We start from the raw sequence: 22,927 nt of genomic DNA on the forward strand, positions 1-22,927 counted from the left end.
AATTATGACACTCCAAACACTTATGTCAAGTTTTCCATCTCTATACAAAATATGATTTTGAAGCATGTCATAGAAATGTATCAGTGGCGTCCATCCACCTTAATATCCACCGTAAAATCAAAACGAATAATTCCAGAATGACACAAAACCACGAAATCACGTCACGATATTCTTGCAGGCACCACAGACGAACAACCTCGAGAGCACATCCGCACCTCGTGGGTGATCGCCGTCGCCGCCATTTTGCTCACGTTAGTCCTCCTCTGCATCATCTGTCACAGAAAGAGAAGGAGGCGTCGAAGAAGGGATCTACGACGCTCGCTCCACGTCCCAGCCGTCCCAGGGACTTCACGTCAGCCCCCGATTCACTTTTGCGAAGAATTAGGTGAACGTTTCGCGTCCGTGGACAGTGTCTGATGATGGTTGAAGACGCCACTTTCGAAACGTTACCTCGCGTGGGCTCTCAAGCTGTCAGCAATATTTTCGAGAAAACAGGGTCAAAACGACAAAGTTTCTAATGGGTTGAATTAGTGACGCGGTCGAAGTTGTTTGGGGGTTGGTAATGATCTGGGGGTCGATGGGAATTTGAAACCTTTGATGGATTTCAATGACTTCAAATATTGGAAAGATTTCACCTGATCATAGAAATCTGTTGGTTTGCTTCTCAATTGTTCTGGAATCCTCTCAGTATTTTTCATTTCCAGTTCATTTCTAATTAAGAAAATAAATAAAAAATAAATGAAATTGAAAGAAATTGAACTATTTTGGGTTCACAAAATGTTTCATCACAGTGATAATTTTGTTCAATTTTATCGGTGTAAAGTGGTTTTGAAATTTAATCTATCGTGAGTTATAGGTTTATCTCAAATGGGATGAGAAAAGTTAATTACGTTTATGAATGTATCACGCTGCAAAATACTTCTATTCAAAAAATAAACGAAACATATTTTCTGACCTTTAATTTCCCTCAGCATTTCTCATTTCTGATTTGTTTTTTGTTATTTGTTATTTTGGAGTTATTATACTTCTCATTCATTTAATATAAGCTCTCATTGATAAAAAAAAAGATTAACATCAATTTCTTTCAATATTTTCAATGCTTTTGAGAATTCATATTTATGCCTCTTTTTTTCAGGAAAAATAATTTTTTCATGATATACAAGGTGCCTGATAACCACTATGTAATCCTATAACTACAGCTATATATACCTATGCCCAATTCTTTTAAAAAATACTTCATTAAATATCTAAATAATGCTTCCATACCATTTTTACAAGTTTTAGTTCAATTCGATGACTATATTTGATTCACTTCAAATAATTTTGTAATTGATTTTCTAATTCAAACTTCAACCATTCATGGTGAAATATAAATGTAAGGAGGATATGATATTGTGCTTTCAAAAGTCACTTGCTCAATACAGATTCTCGAATGGTATTTTTTTATAGAATTTCAGATATTGCTATCAGACTGTGACTGATTGTTATTGAATTTTCGAAGATTCTCGATATTCAAATGAAAATACAAATGAATCATAGTCATCTGTATATCAATGTTTCATGAGGATTTTTAATAATCACAATGGATGTTCGAAATGATCGTGTCTTTTACAAATCCCAGACGTTTTCATAAAGTTTTTTTTAATCACGGCTCACCTACCTTTCAAAGCACCTCCATAGATACGACAAAGGCTGGACCACAAAATAATGGATGCCCAGCATATTTTGCAGAAAACTTGAGCAAATATTTGAATTCAAATTTTCCAGATGATGAATCGGCGGCCTACACCCGATTGGTTGACCACCAAAATCTCCAGATCTGAATCTTTGCAATTTTTTCCTGCTGAAGTCACTCAAAAAGCTCATAAGTAAATGCAATTCTTGTACTGCAAGTATAAAACCCTGCAGACCACAGCTGATAAACCCGGAAACATAGGACAATTTGTTAAAAGGAAATAGATAATAGAACTATTGAAATTTGGGGCGAAGAGGGGGGTCAAATTGAAGACATTTAAAACTTTTCCAAAAACTATTTTGAATTGTTTTTCATAAGCGAGGCAAGGATAGACCAAGCTATAGTTTCTTATTATCCACTGATTACTGGACACCCTGTATATTTATGCTTGCATTTTTGTGATTTAATTTTTTGAATAATTGGATAATATATCTATATTTTTTTCTAAATCGTTGAATTACATCAACTGGTTTCGATTCTCACCAAAATGGTAGCACTAATTTAAACATAAAGATTCACTAATTCAACCTGGCGATTCGAATATGATTTTTTTGATAAATAAACAATGTTATTGATAACTGTAATATTGGCCTATTATACATGTTATATAGTTTTAACTATTACTGCCAAAGTGTTTGGCGGCTTTCTGAGATAAAGATATTCGTGGAAGTTTTCGATTTTGAGAGGAGATTGAAATTTTGACAAAAAACGCAGAATATAAAAAAAATTCGTCAGAAATGTCATCAAAAATTATTTTAGAGGAAAAAACAGAGTATTTCCTATTTCGTTGTGAATTGAATAGAATTCGTACAATCTAGGTTGACAATAATAGTAATAGCTTTGTAAAATGTTTCAGATTTGAAGTACATATTTGCAAACGGAGAAAATTTATTTTTGTCACTTTTAAATGGGGGCTATCATGAAAAATAATATAATGAACGAATTTCATCAATATACACTCAATATAAATGAAATAAAAAATCCACTAATATTTTCAATTTGAAACAAGTTATTTGAATCTTCAAAAGTTCATATTCATGATTGAAAAGAATCTTTCCGGTCAAATGAGTTTCCTCTTTGATTCAATATTTCATGTGGCTAGTTCATTAATGAATCTGCTTGTTTTCATTATGAATGTTCGGCGAACTGATTTGTAATGAATAGTTAAATACTGGGTACATTAATATTTCTAAATGAGAGTAGTTATTTCAGATAGACTCGTTTTGGAGTGTTTATATTGACTGTTTTTTTTGGTTTTCCATTCATAAATAGGTATTGAAGTGAAAGTCAACTCCTGTTTTTTGATTTTTGCAGGTTGTATATTGTATCTGACTTGGTTTTACTTTTCGACTTGGTCAAGACTTTGGGTTTGTTTAATATGAAGAAACGGGAGGATAATTTTTTCGTACCGTCAACAACAACTTTTTATTTACAAATTACACTCCCAATTGTCTTTTATACAGGGTTAAACAGTAACATTGACACAAACATACTATAAAATTAAATGAACAAGATAGAAAAATAACAATTAAACTTCCTCAGGAACACTCCCTCCCACTGATGAAATCTTATTCATCACTATTCTTCATGTTCATCAACATCTAGAAGACAAAGTTTGGTAACAGGTCTTCTGTATGTACCAATATTTATTTTTACATTGACCACTTGTACATTGCCATCTGCACCTGGATATGTTGCAGTAACTACACCTTTGGGCCAAGTATTTCTCAAGAACTGGCTGCCGACTTTAATCACCATGTCTCCACCTTGTGGGTGATGCACCATTTTGTTCTTCTGGTTGATACCGACAAATATTCTTTGATCCAACGACGCCTGAAATGTTCAGCGAGCAATTGAGATTTTCGCCATTGTTTCCTTGTGAACAAGTCATTTGCTTGAAACTTTCCTACAACTTGTGCTACACTTAAAGTACTCAATGAAAAAATAAAAAATGGTTTGGTGTTAAAGCTTCAGCTTGGTGGAGTAAAGTTAAAGTCTATACTGTCGGTGGTCAGTTCAGAAGTGATTTGATTTGGATCAAAGTCTTCAAGAGACTTTCTTAGTTCTTTATCGGCACCTCATTAATTTATCCCATTGTCAGACATTATTTTTTAGAACACCCTCTTCGTCCGATGAGTCTTCTTATTGCCATTATAGCTGAGTCGGTACTTAATGACTGAGCAATTTTCAGATGGACTGCACGAGTACTCATGCAAGGGAAAAGTACCTCGTATCTCTTCTATCGTTGGCGACCATTTGACACCTGCGTTGGTCCAAACTAATCCATACCTACTATGGTGAAAGGTCTGACAAAAGAAGTTGAACGAGGACTCGGTAGGGGGTGCCATTTCTTGAATTACTTGCTGAGCTCTTTTATTTTTGCACCACTGACAGTAGCTCCAAGAACTTCTTACGGCGGACCTAATATTGAGAATCCAATATCGCTGTCGAAGCTCATTCACCACATACTCTTGGCCATTATGCGCTGCTTTGCAGTGCTAAAGAAAAATTAGCAACTTGTTGAGATAGTTTTGGGGTCTATTATAATTGGAAATTTCATGTCTGTGCCTATATCGTTAGAGTATACTACTCTGCTTTCCAACCTCGAAACTCCTTCAGCATCTAAAATCGGCGAAAGTTTATATATTCTGCTAGATGAATCAACTGTTCTTCCGTTTCGTAGTGAGCTGTTGCTCGAAGTAACTTCAACCATGACCAAAATCTCCTCATATTTGATAAAACCTGTTTCAGATCTGAATTGATTTGCTTCACTTCTAATGTATCCAGAGACTTTTGGTCATTTTGAGACGGCCATCTGTCTTCTTCAAGTTCAAGAAACTGAGGACCTTTTAGTCACCTGCTACCAGTTTCACACAAGTTTAGGTTATTGCTTCTTGTGGCATTTTCTGCAATTTTTTTGTAGGGACTCAATTCCAATGTGTAACGTTTGAAATCGTTCTGCGAAGTCACTGTGGAGGTTCTCCAAATGTTGGCAGTAAACAAGCACGTCGTCGTTGTTGAAGGATACTGCTGACAAATTAGGGAAATTGCAAAACTCACGTCTGCAGATATTATTCTTGTATAAGAGCAATCTGGCTAGAAAAGCAGCAAATTCAAGTCGTTGTAGTTGAAGTTGGAGATTGACATCATTAAATAGTTTATACAGGTCTGTCAAATACGCAATATCATTCTTTGAAGTGATGAGGTTGTCGTGTAATTCTATATCTTTGTTTTCTCTATTACAGAGTCAAATAGATTGTAAGACAGTTATTTCAGTGGAATTTCTTTCTCATCACAACATTTTTCCAGTGTATGGTTCCTCCTTTTGTATCCGTCTCTAAATTTCTGGCAAATAGTAGTTCTTGATATATTTTCTCATTTTTAATAAACCTCACGTACGACAACAATGTTTCTTTTCCAGTTCTTGAAAATAAATCACACTTTTGTCTTTTTTATCTTAATGCATTCAATTCAAATGATCTTGTAGCCTTGAGCGTTTCATCGCTTCATTCGAAAATGTTTTTTGACAAAGAAGGCACATAGGCCAAGATGGATTTGTGGAATTTTCAATAAATCCATATTTTATATATTCCGCGCTATACCACCGTTTCTTCTTTTTTGCTTCCGACATAATTTTGTTTTAAAAAATGCCGAAGTAAAGAATCGATTTTCAAAAACTTGCTAATGAAACCACTCACAGTATTCACCACCGCACGTATAGCACTTCACCTAGCTAGTCGCTAACTAAATTCACCTGTATTCGTAATATCGTCGAATGACATTACTGGCTGGATGGCGCTCGCGCTTTTATATGAGGCAGCGGGCGGGCCTAGTACTTCCGAGAATGGAGACTAGAAACTTCTCGCTTCGCATTGAAGCTTACCGCCATCTATTGTATAGTTTGACAACTATCGGACAGGAAATAGTTACTGTCTAGTCCCCTAGATGGCGTTACACGAGGAAACGCGCGTTAAGCACAAACGGTAAAGTTTGTGTTTAAAGCAAAAACAACATTTTTAAATTAGCCATCGTCCCCCTAAACCGCTTCAATGCCTCTCCATCTTCTCTATGCCCTTTACTGCCCCCCTATTAGCCTCCAGAGCCCACAAGGGGGCGTTATCGCCCACTTTGAGAAAGACTGGTCTAGAGGAAAACGGTGAATTGGAGTTTCTGTAATACAAGGTGTCTCAAGAGTATCTTATGTGCGAATTTGCTCCGATTTCAAATCCTATCTTTTTAATGTTTTTTGAAATGACATATGTGTGTTTTGTTTCTACTATACTTATATAACGGGTTATATTCGATAAGAATATTCACATTACGTAATGTAGGCTCCATGAGAAAGGTAAAATTTTTCAATTTTCAATTCATTAATCGCAAAAACCTATGAAATGGCGAAATCCTCTCAAAATCGAAACAATCAGTTGTTAGGTGGGACAATCAACCGTTGTGTATTGCTGGCAGCTGGGAGAGTTTGTCAGGCCTCGGTAAAAAGTGGAGTCGCGCAAAAGAATCAATATTTTTAACCGATAACCCAGTATTAAACAATAAATAGTAATTTAAATAAACGTGTTAAACAAAAATGAATATAAATGTTAGTGTGGAGTATAATAAAGCAGACAATAGCTAAGTTACCGTGCGAGCAGAAAAATTGAAAGACAAGACACAATACCGAAGACATTTCGAAATCGTATCCTTTGTACGTCGATGGAATATTCCGTTAAAAAAAAATCACCTCGATAAGCTGCAATACTAGGTAGAAATGCACAGCGCACCTGCAGAGGAAAACATTCTCCATCGACGTACAAAATGTTGTTCTTTGTTCATTGTAATTCAATCAGGGGTGCTCTAGATTTTATTTTTACAACGAATATCCAATCTTCCTGGTGTGTAGACGAGGAGAAATGCAAGAAAAATCTACTGCCGAGTTAATAAAAAATACCTTGCTTTTTAGCGAACGGGGGCAGAAGTCTATGATCCCCGTGTTGTTACAATTACTGATAGATGACTGAACTATTGGACTTTTATTAGTGTCATTATTAGTTCTTGTGGACATTTGTGCAATTATCGTTCTAAAAGAACTGTAAGCACTTTTGTTTCAAAGGAAAAATGTCTTTCGAAAAATATATACTTTGTACTAGATGTAAATGTATTTTTAAAATATGCTCAGTTAAATTGAGACTACGTTTGAATTTATGTGGTTCATCTCTTGCATTGTTAGCTATGATTTCAGTTTTACAGGGCATCTCAGGAAAAAAAGTTATCAATATGGTTTATTCATATTGAAGTAGTAATTTTATGGATTATTAGCCATTTTTTGGTTCAAAAATGAGAACGAATCACCAAGAAACTCCTCTAAGGCATACTTCTTGGTGAATTGTTGGTGAATATGAATTAAAATATGGCCGTTTTCAAGTGCATTGTAATTAAAAAAATTTCGTCCTAGAATTTTTTCTTGTCATAAAAATTATTTCAGGTTGAAGTAAGCATATAGTGGAGACTTCAGATTCTATATTTTTCTATTTATTTTTATCCCAATTGTCACTTTCACAAATAAAAAAAAAGTGTTCATCCACAGATAGTACAAGAAGTATTCACATTTGGTTTCTCGAAAATTCCAGAATGAATATTCTTCAAACGAAAACTTACTGCGTAATATGAACTGGAAAGTCCAATTAGTAACTGGTCGTCGTCGTTAATTTTGTCTACAAATTGAAAAAATTTATTATTGATACTTAACTTTTTTGAGGGGCCATCCATAAACACGTCACATGAATTTTAGAACTTTCAGATCCCCCGACTTGTCACAGGTTGTCACATTTTTAGAACCCCCTGATGTGACGTCACATGTTTTACAAACTAATGCATTTAATAAAAATAATCCGAAGAGAACAGTTATTTTCATTTTTTTTCTCATTATTATTAGATAATCTTCAATAAAATCAAAATAAAATCAAATATTTCTCATAACAGAAAGAACAACCGATTAGTTAGGAAACAATAAGCGACTAATTATGTTAATTAAAGATAAAAAAACTAATCCAACTTCTGTCAACAGGCTTTGGACCCATTCCTTTATATTAGCTATTACTAGTAAATCAGGCACTTTATTTTCAATTCGAATTCAAACGTCAGGAACATTAATGAATATAGATCAAGTCTGAAATTTTTTTAAATTATTTATTCACATATAAATTTCATGTTTCGGTATTTTAAGTTTTAACATGTGACGTCACAAAGCTTTTGCCCCCCCTCACCTGCCCCTTGTGACACTGTCACATTACGGTGATACCCTCCCCACCCATTAACGTGTGACGTAATTTATGGATGGCGCCTAAGTGGTTGACATTTCATATTTCTAATTTCTTTTGACATAAGTCTTTTGTATCAAATCGAACTAGAAATATCGCAGTTTAAGACGAGACTTCTTTATAGTGATTACAGGTTTTGGAAACGGAGAAGGATTTTTTCCGAACCGGTAACAACTTAAGAAAGCTATGTATCAATATTAAATGTTTTCAATTATTTTTGTTTTCAATTTGTAGGCTAAATTCATGAATACGACAATTGGACTTCCCAGTAGTTTATATTACGCAGTAACTTTCCAGTTTGCCCCTTTACTACACATCAGCAGATTCTCTATTGATTTATATTTAATTTTTCCAGATTGTGGTAGGTCATAAGCCCAAAAAATAGTTTAAAATCCAGAATGAAGTTCTCTAATTTCCAAATCCATAGAAAAAAAGTCACATTTAACATCACTGTGTGAAGCTGCAACTGTGTCACTGCGTAGACACATTATCGCAAAGTCTAATTCTAGTGGTGCAGCTGCTGTGATTGCAGAAAAACAAAGTTTCGGATATGCTCCACTTTGCTAAGTTCCTATTGTTTCTTTCCTGTTGCGATTGAAACCTTTGGTGTTTTTTTGGATTTCATGCTTATGAATTGTAGGAAGAAATTGATAGAAGAATGACGAACTTTACCAATGACAACCGAGCCAATTCATTTTTAATTCAAAGAATCAGTATGACCAGTCAAAGGGGCAATGCCACATCAGTACTGAGTACTCTTCTATCTACTCAAAAATTGGATGAAATATTCCTGACCTCACGAATCAAATATTTCCTGTGATTCACCCAAAATTGATTTAGCAAATTGACCATGTCCCAATTTTCTCAGAAGATACAGAGAAGTTTGAACAAGTTCTGAAGTTGCCATCGTCTCACAAACTCGAATAATCTACCATGAATCTATCCAATTCAGTTTCGAGCAGTTCAACTTCAAATTCCTCATACCGATGGTCAAATGATGGGGAGGATCATCGCAACTGTGATTACCAACAGCTACAACAAAACCAGTGAGACATTCTACAATCAAAACCTTTGGTCTTCATGGGTTGAAAAATATTGGCAACGCCTGTTTCATGAACTGTGTAATCCGATGTTCATCAAACACGGGATGGTTACTGGAATATTTGAAAAAGGATAAATACACGAAAGATATCAATACTAGTGTTTCTAGTATGAGGAGTGGTTTAATCAAAGCGTTCGCAGAAGTTATCAAGGAATTGTGGTCAGGAGTTTCATCTGATAAAGTAATAAACACTGCCTATTTTAAAAGTCAGATTCAAAGATTTGCCTCTCGATTCATGGGACATGCGCATCAAGACGCCCAGAAGTTCCTTCGTTATCTTTTAGAAGGTACTTGTTGACGTTGATAGAATATCTAAGATTCTAGATAATTTCGTCTGTCAATTGAAATCCACGATGAAGTCCACACACTTTGAACACTGATCAGTAACCTTCGATCCTTTCTGGGATTTGTCACTTCCTATATCATGAGGAACCGGCTGATTGAGTTTGTCACAATGCTTGGATTCTTTTACAAGCTAGGAAACTTTCGATGGACATGAAAAACCGACGTGTTCGAGTTGCAAGAAGTGAAGAAAATGCACAAAGTCTCTATTAATTCATAGGTTTTCCCGTATTTTAGTAGTTCATTTCAAAAGATTCTCTCTAACGGAAAGATTCAGAGACAAGTTGAATGTTGCCATAGAATTTCCTCTAGGATATTGGATATGAGCAATTATGCAGCAGACAATATGCCTTCTTGTCTTTATAATCTATATGGACATTCGAATCATAGTGGGTCTACTTACAGCGGATATTACACAGCACACTGCAGACATCACCACACTGGCACGTGACACGAATATAGTGATTCACACTTGTTAATAATTTCACCAAAATTGCCTGTGACTAGAGAGGCATACGTCCTCTTTCAGGCCTCTTTTCCACGGGGAGCTCACTCTCTCACTCCCGAGAGAGAGGAAGGCTCCTAGCGTCAAAATGCAACAAGTTCAATGGAGCTTCCAAACGAAGAGTGGCAGCCTCAACGTCTCGAGAATCAAGAGCTCTCACGTCCCCTGCACCATGAGCAGGAGAGCCACGTATCCTTCTCAAAATGTAAAAGGACGAGTGGGGGCTTTCACAACAGAAGTGAGAACAATTCTCCCTCTCTTCCCACTGGTCATCATGGCAGACTACGACGTGGAGTTATTATTCAGTGCTGTCTGCAACCGATCTAACATTGCAACCAGAAGTCAGATCCTCATGTTAGTATCTTCGAGCTGAATACTATTCTTCACCTTGTCTAGGAGCTCATCAAAAAAAGCAAACGACATCCGTCTAAGTTCTGGTTGAATCGTGTAAAAATCTCCTGCTTCATTGCGTTGATTGGATGTATCCAAATCATTCTGGGTCTTTGGAGTTTCTGTCGTCGACAGTAGAGAAGTTGGCAACAGCTCGCGTGCGATCCATTCACGACTGATCTGATTTAACTCAAAACAATTATTTTGGACAAGAAAATCTCCAGGAAATAAATGAGTTTGTTCAGAAATACCTATTTTATTTTGATGTTTTGTGATTTGATATCATTGAATATTAGGTTTTTGTCACAGTACTGTATAATTTTGAGTAATTTTCGGTGATAACAAAAAATAAAAATAACTTTGCACTAAAAACTTTGAAAATTAATTTACTTTTCAAAAAAAATTGACCGTGGTTGACACGACAGTTGTGTGATTTGTAATATTACAGGCTTTTAAAATGGACCGTTGTATACAGGATGCTGTCTATTTATCGTTTTTTGTTTTTCGTAGTCCCCATAAAAAAATGGGTACAAAAATAAAACTTCACTTAGATGGCCATGGCCAAATCTAGATGTATTTTTCAATGCTAAACAACATTTCCAGATAACATTTCCTGAGATTTCTCGTCACAAAAATCAAATATTTGAAGGCTCCTCGTATATTACGTGTGTTGTACTGTATTTTCTTGGTGCATATTTAGTTTCAGGGGATGCACAAACTTTTATCAAGAATAACTTTTTGTCGAAAAACCCTTAATTAATAAGTTTCTCATATGGTGCATACTTTGGGGATGACACTGTATAAATGTCCTACCCTACTCTGCTACTATCACTTCATGTGAGTGATTAAGTAATTTGCATCTTGTTGATTTCAGCAAATAAAGAAATACGAAACAGTTTAATTTTTTTATAATCCATGCACGGGGCAAAAATATATTTAACAATCAAGAGATGACCGACCATCCAATTCACTGACTATTGTTCCACAACTGTTTTTTCTATTAGCGAACTTGTTCTGTAAAGTTTAAATTCTATGAGGTTACTTCTGTGTTAGTTTCAATGTGTTTTAAGATTTTTTGGATAGTTTGTATCACAAAATCGTGGAATTTGTTGGTTTTTATATGATTCAATGTTTTATACAGTTCTAGTGAGAGACAATTTTCGATGAATTTAACTGAGTATACACAGAAAGGAAATCTTTGGTAAATCATTCCGATTCAGTGAAATGTCTTCCCGATCAGTTGTTGTAAAAATTCTTTCCAAATTACCAAAGAGTTTCGATCTTGAATGTGCAAAATCGATAATTTTGTGTTGAAAGCAAAATACGTTCAAAAAACTAGCTGCCTAATTTACGGCTGATGTAAACTATGATCGTAAAGAAATATGTGTATAATAAATAAATTCTGTGAAATAACACAGCAACTGGACATATATAGCGGAATCAATTACTTTTTGTTAGTGACACTGCGTTTAATATCGAAAATCAATAAATGCTCAATATCCCAAAAATATTCATAAGCTACTGAAATTGGAACATCATATTACACGCAGTGATCATAATGATTTGTCCGATTCTGCAACAATTCGAAAAATATTATTCCGTATCAAAAAAAATTGTTTGATGTATCACTGAGAAACACATGTGAATTTCAACATTGAACACCAAAAACAGTACATCACCTTAGATATTTTTTGTTATTGATATTGAAGTCTTCCGGCAGTTATTGTGTTTTTTCCCAGTGAAATAAAATTTAGGCTTAACTAAAATCCAGTATTGTCACTGCAATGTTGTTACGGTTTTTTTATGGAGATGAATTTTTGACATGAATGTAAAACGAGTTTCAACCACAATTTATTTTCCTGAAATCGCAACTGTTAAGTCTCCAGAAGGAATTCTATTTTTGAGCCACTACTGATTATTCAGAATGATGAGATGATTTTCACAAACGTTCACAACACTCATGGACGTTTGTGACAATCTTTCGCATCCAGTCTGTTCATAAACAGAATATGTCCAAATGACAGCATAGAGTGAAAACCAGAACATATTTAGTTTATACGATGGACAGACTGTAAGTTCTGTTTTTGTAGCGCTTTGCAAACCTTACTTCTGGGTGAATCATTCAAGATTAGTTAATGTCCTATAAACTGGCAGATACTTGATGAAAATCAATATTGAAACTCATTAATATAGTTTATTGTATAATTTCCACTATAAAGGGTTTTACAAAAACCTCGACACGTGTTTTGCTATTCAATAGCTTCCTCAAGCGTAAAAAATTCATTTACCTAGCTGAATCCAATGCAAACGTCATCAGATTTCAAATTTCAATATACGCGATAGGTTTCTTATTTCTTTGAATATTTGGTTTAGTTCTGATGGATTCTTCCATAAATATGAGGAAACTAAGTGACTATCATTCAAGATTATTTGAATAAACAATGACGATATCAACAAAATGAAGTTGAATGACGAGATTTCAGAAGACTGTTTATGTAGTTAAACTTTAGTGTGTTTTCTTCATAAATATTTGATCTGATTATTTGGAACCAGTCCTTATTTGCAAATTTGCAGAAGCTATGACCTACTCAATACAATGATCAAAGAGGATTGACAGTACATTACTATGTTTTGTGGTGACAAAGTACACAGCATTCATATGTTTTTGACAATTCAGATCTTCACAAAAATATTTATTTCTTATGGCATTTCATTACAACCGTAGCTCTCCCAATTGAACTGGCACCACTTTACCGATAGTATATAATAAAAGGTTGTTAAAAATAATATCAAAGTTGTAGAAGAGGGTAATTATTTTAATAAGGAAGCCCAAGCGGGGATTTCGAAATTTACTAAAGCGCGGCAGGGGGATACCAGGGGGATACCTTGTACCCGGTTAAATACCTCCACCATATAAGAGCCCCATATATAAGTCAGCTAGTGAAGGATGAAGGATCAGATTAGTGAAAAAAATTCATCATCAGAAATTCTCGAGCGCGTCAGATTAAGGTAGGGTGAGTTAATTACATGCTAAAAAGTTTATATTCCAGTAAACTGACAATTTGAGAGTGACGTAAAGAAAGGGGAGGGCAGCAAAGTTGTAAAAAAATAACGTCATTTCGACATTCTCGAGCGCAGTTAATTTTTTTTAATTTGAAGGAAATAATTCAAGGATAACGATACATATAATCTGACGATTTCCGCAAGCCGAAATAACAAAAGTTCGTCGATAAAGTTTAATGCGTGCAGCTGTGTGATACCTATATTTTCCTCTCCGAGTCTCTATTCCTCTTTCACTTTTTCTCTATTTATTACTTACTCACTCCGTCCCCACTTTGAATTCTGTTGCCATGACGCCATCACAGCTGATCACAAAGACTAATTATTCAATTGATTATAAAAAATTAAATTTTTGTGGACATTTTTTTAAAATTATTTTCTAATAAAATTTGTCAGATTAGGCGAATCCCTCTAGATACTCGTCAGATTATGAGAATGCACGTCTAGAAAATAAAGATGAACCATATATATCCTAATCTGACGCGCTTGAGTATTTCAAAATGATGAATTTTTTTTGCACATTATAATAATGGCCGTGAGTTTGCGTTAGATCGAAATCGTCAGATTATTGAATGAGAGCTTTTTTTTGTTGCACTTAACACCCCTTTAGAAAATCTGACGCGCTTGATTATTTTTTTCTTTTCACTTCAAACCCTTACATACAACCACCCGCATCATGCAAACGATCAGATTAAAATACGAACATTATTGAAAATACGTAGGACATTGATGCTATCAATATCTGACGCGCTCGAGTATGTCCATGCAACAGTATTTTTTTACATATTTAAAAGTCTAAAGCTGCTTCCCCCACCGATGAAAAGGTATATATCATATAACATTTTTTTCTTCTTATCATCTAAGCTTTGCAACCTAATATGTCTCTATGACGCTCGAGTAAATCCCCATTTTGCATCATGGGCTCCCCTACTATTTGGAGTTCGAGGATTCAGGTACCTGACTTCACTTGTTTTTGACAAGCTCATTGATGTCAGGTATCATATCCGTTGTAATTATTTTAAGAATTGATTGGAGATGTTCATTCGTAAGTCTCGTGTGATGTTTGTTCTTATTTATTTTCATGAACGAACACTACTTCGCAGTACAACTAGGATCCTTATCCGACCGTATTGCTTCGATTACTCGTCTCAACAGACTCACGTCGCGTCGACGCACTTTTATATCGATTAGGAAGGTTCTAGTCTAGACTCGAATCGCGTGGAAAATTCTATTGTTCTTGACAAAAATAATAGGGTATTTCCGCTTGTTGCTAAGAGGTAGCGTTACTGTCCATGATTGAATTGTTTAATAGAACTAAATAGGTACCTAAATAACATTCTCTCGCTAGGCATGCGCTGCCCTTGAAATTACTTTCATAGTGTGAGTATTTTGAAACTTTCTCAGAGGAATTGAGTGAAGTCTTAAAGCTCTAAGAAACATGATCCTTCTTCCTGTGACACATTGCTATAGGAAATTCTTCATGAAAATAAATTTGACAGAGAGATTCACTTCTTGCAGGTCGTTCAATAAAAAATTTGACTGTTAATATTCTTTAATTTCCAGGGATTCCAACAAATTAAGTTTTTGTTCTTGATTTTTTTATGTAGTACGTCATAATTTTTATAGAAGTGTGGTTGTTTTCCAATAGATAGCTTACAAAGGTTGCTTTGATTTAAAACTTATTTTGTTTGGAGATTCTGGTTATGACATTTCTAGATTTCCTTCCAATATGAACTTTTTGTCGATGTCGATGTTGTTTTTAACTATATGCTAAGGCTATGATGATGTTATGTTCAACTAGTAGTCAATTTATCTTTTCTGGTGCCTTTTTTGTATGTGTTCTTGTTCTGAAAGTTTTACTATTATCATCGAGAATACGATTATTCATGTGCGGATTGAAGTTGTTATTCACTCACATCTATTTTAATATAATGGACTAACGATCAACTTGAATTCGGACATAATTCATTATATCCTCAACAAAAAACTATTCAAACAAGTCGAAGGCATCAGAAAAGGTAAATAGACCTCTAATTGAACAGAACATCCACATAGCATACAAGACTGATAACACCTTAAGTAGGCATATAAAAAACAACAAATCCAACGTCGACAAGGACTACAAATCGGGTTTGTACGAGCTAAAATGTGGCTTGTAGCCAAAAGTTTATATTGGAAGCACATTCAGAAATTTCAAAACCAGAATTTTCGAACACAAAAGAAGTTTTGAAAAGCTACCACGACGTGAACTACGACATAGTTCATTCAGAAAATAAAGGACAACAAATAATCCTGCAGGAACCCCTGAAAATCAATAAACAAAAACAATGAAATTTTTTTTTGAAAGACAAACATGAATCCATGAAACTGTTGAATTCATTTTCGAAAAACTTAAGTAATCTCTAACAATCGAGGTCGGTAATTTGTATGAATTGCATTGTGGAATGTGTAGACTTCTAGTCCAAATGAGAAAACTACTATAGTATCGAGAATAAATCTAATATTATTATCATGAATAGTATTTCCCCCAAGTAAGGGTTCAGTGTGTTCAAAAATTATTTTTTTTTGTGTGTCCGTAATGTTCAGAGCATTTGAATGCACCAAAGCTCAAAAAATATCCGAATTCCACCCAAGTAATCAAATCATAACGATGAAGTATTGAGGTAGAGACTCGTTATATTCGATATGTATTCATTCAGAAATTCATCCAAGTTACATTCGTTTTTTGTAATACAATGTAGATCGGTTGCTGTAGAACACGCACGAAAATACACTTTGTTAATTAGGATATATCATTATTTTTAAATTTTATCTACTCGCGATAGATATTTATATAAAGTATATATTGTATGTATATCTATACAGCAGTTGCAGAGTAGATGACGGTACCGATGGTACAGGGTCTCTGTCATTTACATTAATATAATTCACTCACTTCGGTTACCTGTCAAAATTCCAACATTCTTCGAGGCTATCGTCACTTCAAAATGTTAGAAAGCATTTCAATTTTCCAAACTTCCACTAACGACACACCTGAACTAAGTCCTATTGATCGTTAATAATCCACTTGTTGGAAACTTACGATCAGGAATCGTAGTTACTGTTTCCAAAAGCAAATGATACTAGGATCTAACCGGTTCTATGAAACCATTTTTTCAATACTCTTTCCAAATTCAAACTCATCCGTCCTTCTTCAAAGTTTTCAATTTCTATTGATTTAATCACTGAAAAAAAAAAAAAACAAAACTGTTGAAGGATTCGAATTATTCAATACTCTTGAACATATGGGGTTGATGGGTTATAATTAAGAAATAATTAAGAACAATAATTACTAAGAAATTTTGTTTGATAAAAAAATCAACACGATATTCAATGATCACGATAATAATGCATATGTAGAACATTTGTAAAAATTCATTTATACAGAGCATATTAAGAGAATTAATTTCATAGGTCGAATTATTTTTCAAAATAAATACGTAATTTAAGAGGCGTTAGATAAATTCAGTGATGTCTAAGTTTTTCGTTTATACCTGATTGCCAATTATGCACCTAGTTTCCGTTAATGAACCAAAAAAAGGCCAAATTTGTTTCATGTGTAGCGAAATTGTCCAATTAATAAAATAGGTGAGAAATTTGTAATAAAATTTCCAGGGAAATGAGGTTGATGAGAATAAATTACATGTGAATTCTTGAAAACTTATAACAACCATAGATAAATGTGGGTATTTTTTGGTATCCATTGGATAAATTTTAATACAAAAACTCTGCATTGTTTGCTATTTGTTTGATTCTGATTATCAAGCCAATATGAAAAAAAGTAAAAAATATCATGTCCTTGTTATAAATAATGGAAAAGATATTCTGCATTCAGAGCCAGAAAAATTTTATTCGTCTTCTAACAAATGAAGCTGTTGAGATTATATTTGAAAAACAAAAGACTTCTGGATCATTCAGAGCCATATATGATTTTATCTAGTATAAAGTTATTACTCTCTAATAAACTGAGCTGAAAATGTACCACTTGAAAAGTTGTCACAAATAGGTTTGAGTCAATTTTTATTGAATTTTAATAATCATAATTTTTTTATTAATTTTCAACTAATCATTATGATCTTACCATATCAGAATACGTAACAATTCATATGTTTTTCACAGTTCTTCAAAAATTATCTGATAATGACGAAAAAACTTTTTCTCATAAAAATGACATTTATTATTTATAGGTTATGTGGAATATTAAGACTCTTACATTGCAAGTTGTAGCTAGAAAATAATAATAATGCAACAACGATAAAATAATTTGGTGATTTTTCACGAAAACTTTCATCTAGTAAACTGAAAGAAAAACTATTGCATGAGTTCTGCAGAATTTCAATATATTTTTTTCACTTCGTGATTCATTCAGTGAAGAAAACATTTCAAGCGCTACTGGCCTTGAATACTATCAGCCCACTTTCAAAATCCATAGTTTGCTATATCATTATAATCTGGTAACAAATTGATTAAAAAAAATTAAGCTATACTTTGCCATTCCCAATTGGAAAGTTGGTTTAATTTGAATCCTTCGATAATTGTATCACTCATATACTGCTCAAGTAAACTAGTTAGGTAGGTTTTAAAATCATCGGTCAAATTCCGACCAGCAAAATGAATTGATTGTATATACGGGTATTTCATTCCATCGCATCGTTCAAAAATGTTTTTTGGCAATTTCGACAGGTAATCAGCTCTGAACACACTGCGGCTTCCAAACTACACTTTATGTGCAACTGCGTTTTGGACGCACTTTGTTAAAAATCGTCTAGTAGTAGCCCATTTCTGGGCAAAGGGTAAGGACCAACGATTAGGACAACAATCCATGCTTTTTTTCTCTCTTCAGAGGTTATGTCCAATATCTCAAAATACTTATATATTGTCTGAGAGATGGCACTGAAGACATTTGGATAAATTTGGATTGCAATTTTTTTCCAATATCCTCATATGAATTCCAAAATCGGTCATATTTATTATTATAAGTATCATTGCTGAAGTCAAAATAGAATATTTTGTAGAATGAGAAACATAGCGAGCAAAATGATGAAATAAAGTTTTTCGCAGAAACCTAGTCATTCAAATCTCTACAAATTCAGATGATGAAAAATTTGAGGATCTATTAGATAAAGCTGTAGAAAAATGGGACAGATTTTTCAAATAATTTTTCTCTGTGATTTCGATGTTTATTCATTTGTGGTTGACAGTATAAGTTACATAAGTATAATGATATAAGTGGGGGGCCTGCTGTAGGTGTATGCCTCTTCAGGGTTGGGTTCCTTTACAAATAATTCAAATTAAAATCATTAGTTTGTAGTTGCGTTCAGTGTTACGATCTTGGTTCATGTTTGAAGGCCGTCGTGGTTTGGAACTGTATCCTAACTTTTCGCCAGCACGAGTGGCTGGCTTCTTCAGAGGTCCATTCATCGTGAAGGTTCATCGATAACTGGTGATTTCTAGTTCGTAAGCTGTATTTATGTTGACACAGGTAGCACGCCTTTCTAGTTGGTGCGTTGTTATTGGCCGAAGTGTTATTACCTGATACATTGCGTTGCACTGCTGCCACCTTAGCATCTTTGACCCTGTTACATAGCGTTGCACTGCCGCAATGTAACAGATAATAACACTTCGGCGAAAGGTGCTAAGGTGGCAGCAGTGCAACGCAATGAAACAGGTAATAATACTTGTTATTACATGTTACATCGCGTAATAACACTTGTTATTACCTGTTACGTTGAGCTGCGCTAATGCCACCTCAGCATCTTTGATCAAAGTGTTATTACCCGATACACCACGGTGCACTGCTGCACAGTAACAGGTAATAACACTTCTGCCAAAGGTGTTAAGGTGGCATCAGTGCAACGCAATGTAACAGGTGATAACAATTACTCAATGTAACATGTAATAACTAGTGTTATTACCTGTTACATTACGTTGTGTTGCTGCCACCTTATCATCTTTTGTCAAAGTGTTATTACCTGTCACATCGCGTTGCACTGCAGTAACGTAACAGGTAATAACACGTCAGCCAAAGGTGTTAAGGAGGCAGCAGTGCAACGCAATGTAACAAGTAATAACAATTACTCAATGTAACATGTAATAACAAAGTTTATTACCTGTAACATTGCGTTGCAATGCTGCCACCTCAGAATCTTTGGTCAAAGTATTATTACCTGTTACATTGCGTTGCACTGCTGCAAAGTAACAGGTAATAACACTTCGGCGAAATGTGCTAAGGTGGCAGCAGTGCAACGCAATGAAACAGGTAATAATAATTGTTATTAAATGTTACATTGCGTAATAACACTTGTTATTACCTGTTACGTTGCGCTGCGCTGCTGCCACCTTAGCATCTTTGATCGAAGTGTTATTACCCGTTACACCACGGTGCACTGCTGCACAGTAACAGGTAATAACACTTCTGACAAAGGTATTAAGGTGGCAGCAGTGCAACACAATGTAACAGGTTATAACACTTCGGCGAATAATAACGCACCAACTTGAAAGGCGGGCTACCTGTGTCAACATAAATACAGCTTACGAACTAGAAATCACTAATCATCGATGAACCTTCAGGATGATTAGACCTTTGAAGAAGCCAGCCACTCGTGCTTGCGAAACGTTAGGATACAGTTCCAAACCACTACGGCCTTCAAACCCCAACGAAGATTGTAACACTGAAAATCTTGGTCGTGAAAGTTTCAACCAATTTGTAGTTGCGTTATTGGTTGGAGGGTCCGAGTCCATGACTGTGATCGTTCTTGTGGGTTCTGGTTTTTGTTGGGCCGGGGGAAGTATTTCTGAGACTTTAGGGTGTTCCAGGCCGTGCGCTGTCCTCTATCTGATCACCAGTGAGTACTCCTCGAGGATGTCCATCGGATCTTCCACTGCTCCCAGGAGTCTGGCTGGGAGGAACGGTAGCTTCTTCCTTGGTATCCTTCTAGGTCCTCCACATAGTGTCCAAGGGGTGGTGAGGGTGCTGATGGCAGCGGAGTTGTTGCTTCTCATGGATGTTCCGTCGGATTCGTCCCTTGGTTATTAGTATGCGGTGGGTTCGTCTTTGGAGGAGCGTGTAGTAGATCGTGACTTTGAAATTCAAAATCGGTCCTATGAACATTTTGTACGTGTGTAAAAGAGTCTTACTGTCGCATCTACCGAGCTTGCTTCTCAGAGCCTTTAGGATATTGGCTCTTTTCCGGACTTTGTCCAGAGTTTCTCCGAGGTTGGTCTCCCAGTTGAGGATACTCGTGAAAGTAACCGCCAAGTAGGATACCAAGTCCTGAAGTTGAATTTTCTCTCCTAACAGTGTGAGGTGCAAGTTGTTACTATTTAGTCTGGGGCGAGTAATGGTATTAGGATGGTTTGAGTTTTGGAGGGGTTTATTTTGATGTGACATTTGTTGAACCAGTGCTTGAAGTGGTTTATCATTGTTTGGGATTGTGTCCGTGAGATGCGGGTATTGGGGGGAGGAGATAATTATATTATCGGCATATTGTAGGATTTTTTGGGTGGAGGGGGCGTCGTAAACATAGATTATGAATAGAAAAGGGACTAGGACTGAGCCCTGGGGAACTACGGATATGGGTGTAAGGGGAGAGGACACCGCTTTATCGGATTGAAGCAGATTTCGATAGATACAACAGATGCAATTGGAAATCCTTCATCTCTCAACTTTCTCAAGTTTACATAATGTTTTACACTATAAAACCAATATAAAACTCTCGAAATAAAACAATAAATCAGATTAACGAAACTATTCAGAAATTAACAGTGTACAAATTCATCAATTTAGTTAAAAATTAAATACAATCCTCCAATACGAATCAGTGAATCTGATAACCCATTTTTTTCTATTTTCATATCTTATTGATTTTTGTTGTTGTTCAATGCATACTATTAAACATTGTTTCTATACCACATAGACGGTTATAGTTTTTTTTGAGAAAAAAGATTATTATTATTTACTCAAACTTAATATTCGAGCATACTAAGTAACCATATTGATAACTTCGTAATTGGTAGAAGTTCCGTAAAATACACAACATATTATAACATATTAGAAAATCCACTTGAGATTTGATAAAGTACCAGAGACGAAAAAAATTCAGAAATAGGATCAGAGTCTTCTACGGTGATCACCAAAATTCAAAAACATATCCAACAGAAATATTCCTACGATATTTTTTTTCCAAATGCTCCAATAATTCCGATAGTTTGAATGTCATCTCTCATTTTTTCCTACAGAAAATTCAACTCTGAATGATTTTTTAATTCCATGAATTCCTAATCTTGGCCCGAATTATCCAATACTCACTATGAGTTGTGCCAAAAATCTTTTATATTGAATATTAATTCCATGATTTAGTGAATTTTATACACGGTATTCTAATTCGAAAAGTCAACTCATAGCAGAGTGTGGAAAAATCATTCAAATCAATCATTTCAGTTGACCGTTTAGATTTCGATATACTATTCAAAGACTTCACATATTTGATGTTGACTAGTGAGAAATTAAACCTTAACCTATGTAAACTTTTCATTGATTTTATATTTGGTCATTTGAAGATTTTGGTAATTGAAATGATCTTTTTGAATGGACTTGGGAATCTCTCGAGTCGACAGAGTCTTTGTTATTGTATAGAATTTTGCAAAACCTCTAGAAGCGACTATGAGAGGTTCCTCTCGAAAAAATACACATGATTGTATTTCGATATTCATCTCCATCAATATGTTATTTGTTAACCTAAAAAGCTGTTAAGTACTGTTAAGATTTAAATAAATGGTCGCAAACTGTAATATATATTGTATCAAAATGCTCACTGCGACTAGAATCGAGTAAATAAAGGTGTATTCCACTGTATTGACTTGCAATTATTCAATTAACCTAGAAGTATTACCTAACAAATTATTTCTCAAAATATTCGACTTTCGAAAAATATATATACGCTATGCATACTTCGTTCTTGATAACCTTGTACTCGGTAGTACAACATTGAACGCGTTGTAACTTCGAAAATATCAACTTTAGAGAAAAAAGTTTCAAATAGAAGTTGTAGAAAATTTATCGATTCAAAAGTTTTATCATGAACAATTTATTGTTTAAACGATTATTTGAAGAGATATCGGTAAAAATCTAATGAACAAAGAGTAATAATAAGTCGTGAACGGTAAGTGCTACGAAAAAAAGTATTGAACAAAAAAAATAGAAAATTCAATTATCTATAAAAAAGGTTCCTATAATTCTGGGCCTAAAGTGCACGGTTACGGAGATACAGGCCAAAACGATTTTTCCCAAAATGGCGGCACTTCCGTCCGCCATTTTTGTAAGTATTTTGTGTTTTTAGGTTAATTACGTCAGACTGCAACTATTTATGCAATAAAATAACTCTTGCCTAATTTTGCGAAACAAAATCCTCTATTACCTACCTGTACTTATTTCTGCGACTGAC

The 22,927-nt window shown here is 34.8% G+C and overlaps 1 protein-coding gene across 7 annotated transcripts in view; it reads left to right on the plus strand.

Annotated features, from left to right (window-relative positions):
• Positions 1-22,338, plus strand: part of LOC111503217 (cubilin) — a 278,475-nt gene extending 256,137 nt beyond the window's left edge. For 6 of the 7 annotated variants that reach the window (XM_074182953.1, XM_074182951.1, XM_074182956.1 and 3 more), the window contains one exon: positions 179-22,338. In XM_074182953.1, coding sequence (XP_074039054.1) covers positions 179-417 — 239 coding nt within the window. In that variant the 3' untranslated portion in view covers positions 418-22,338. The remainder of the gene's footprint in view (positions 1-178) is intronic. The other variant, XR_012467349.1, reaches the window with a different exon arrangement.
• The last annotated feature ends 589 nt before the right edge of the window (positions 22,339-22,927 follow it).

Source organism: Leptinotarsa decemlineata, unplaced genomic scaffold (assembly GCF_025532065.1).
Source record: "Leptinotarsa decemlineata unplaced genomic scaffold, Ldec_3_MD MMD2_tig00026330_RagTag_RagTag, whole genome shotgun sequence".
In the NCBI taxonomy this organism is placed as follows: Eukaryota; Metazoa; Arthropoda; class Insecta; order Coleoptera; family Chrysomelidae; genus Leptinotarsa; species Leptinotarsa decemlineata.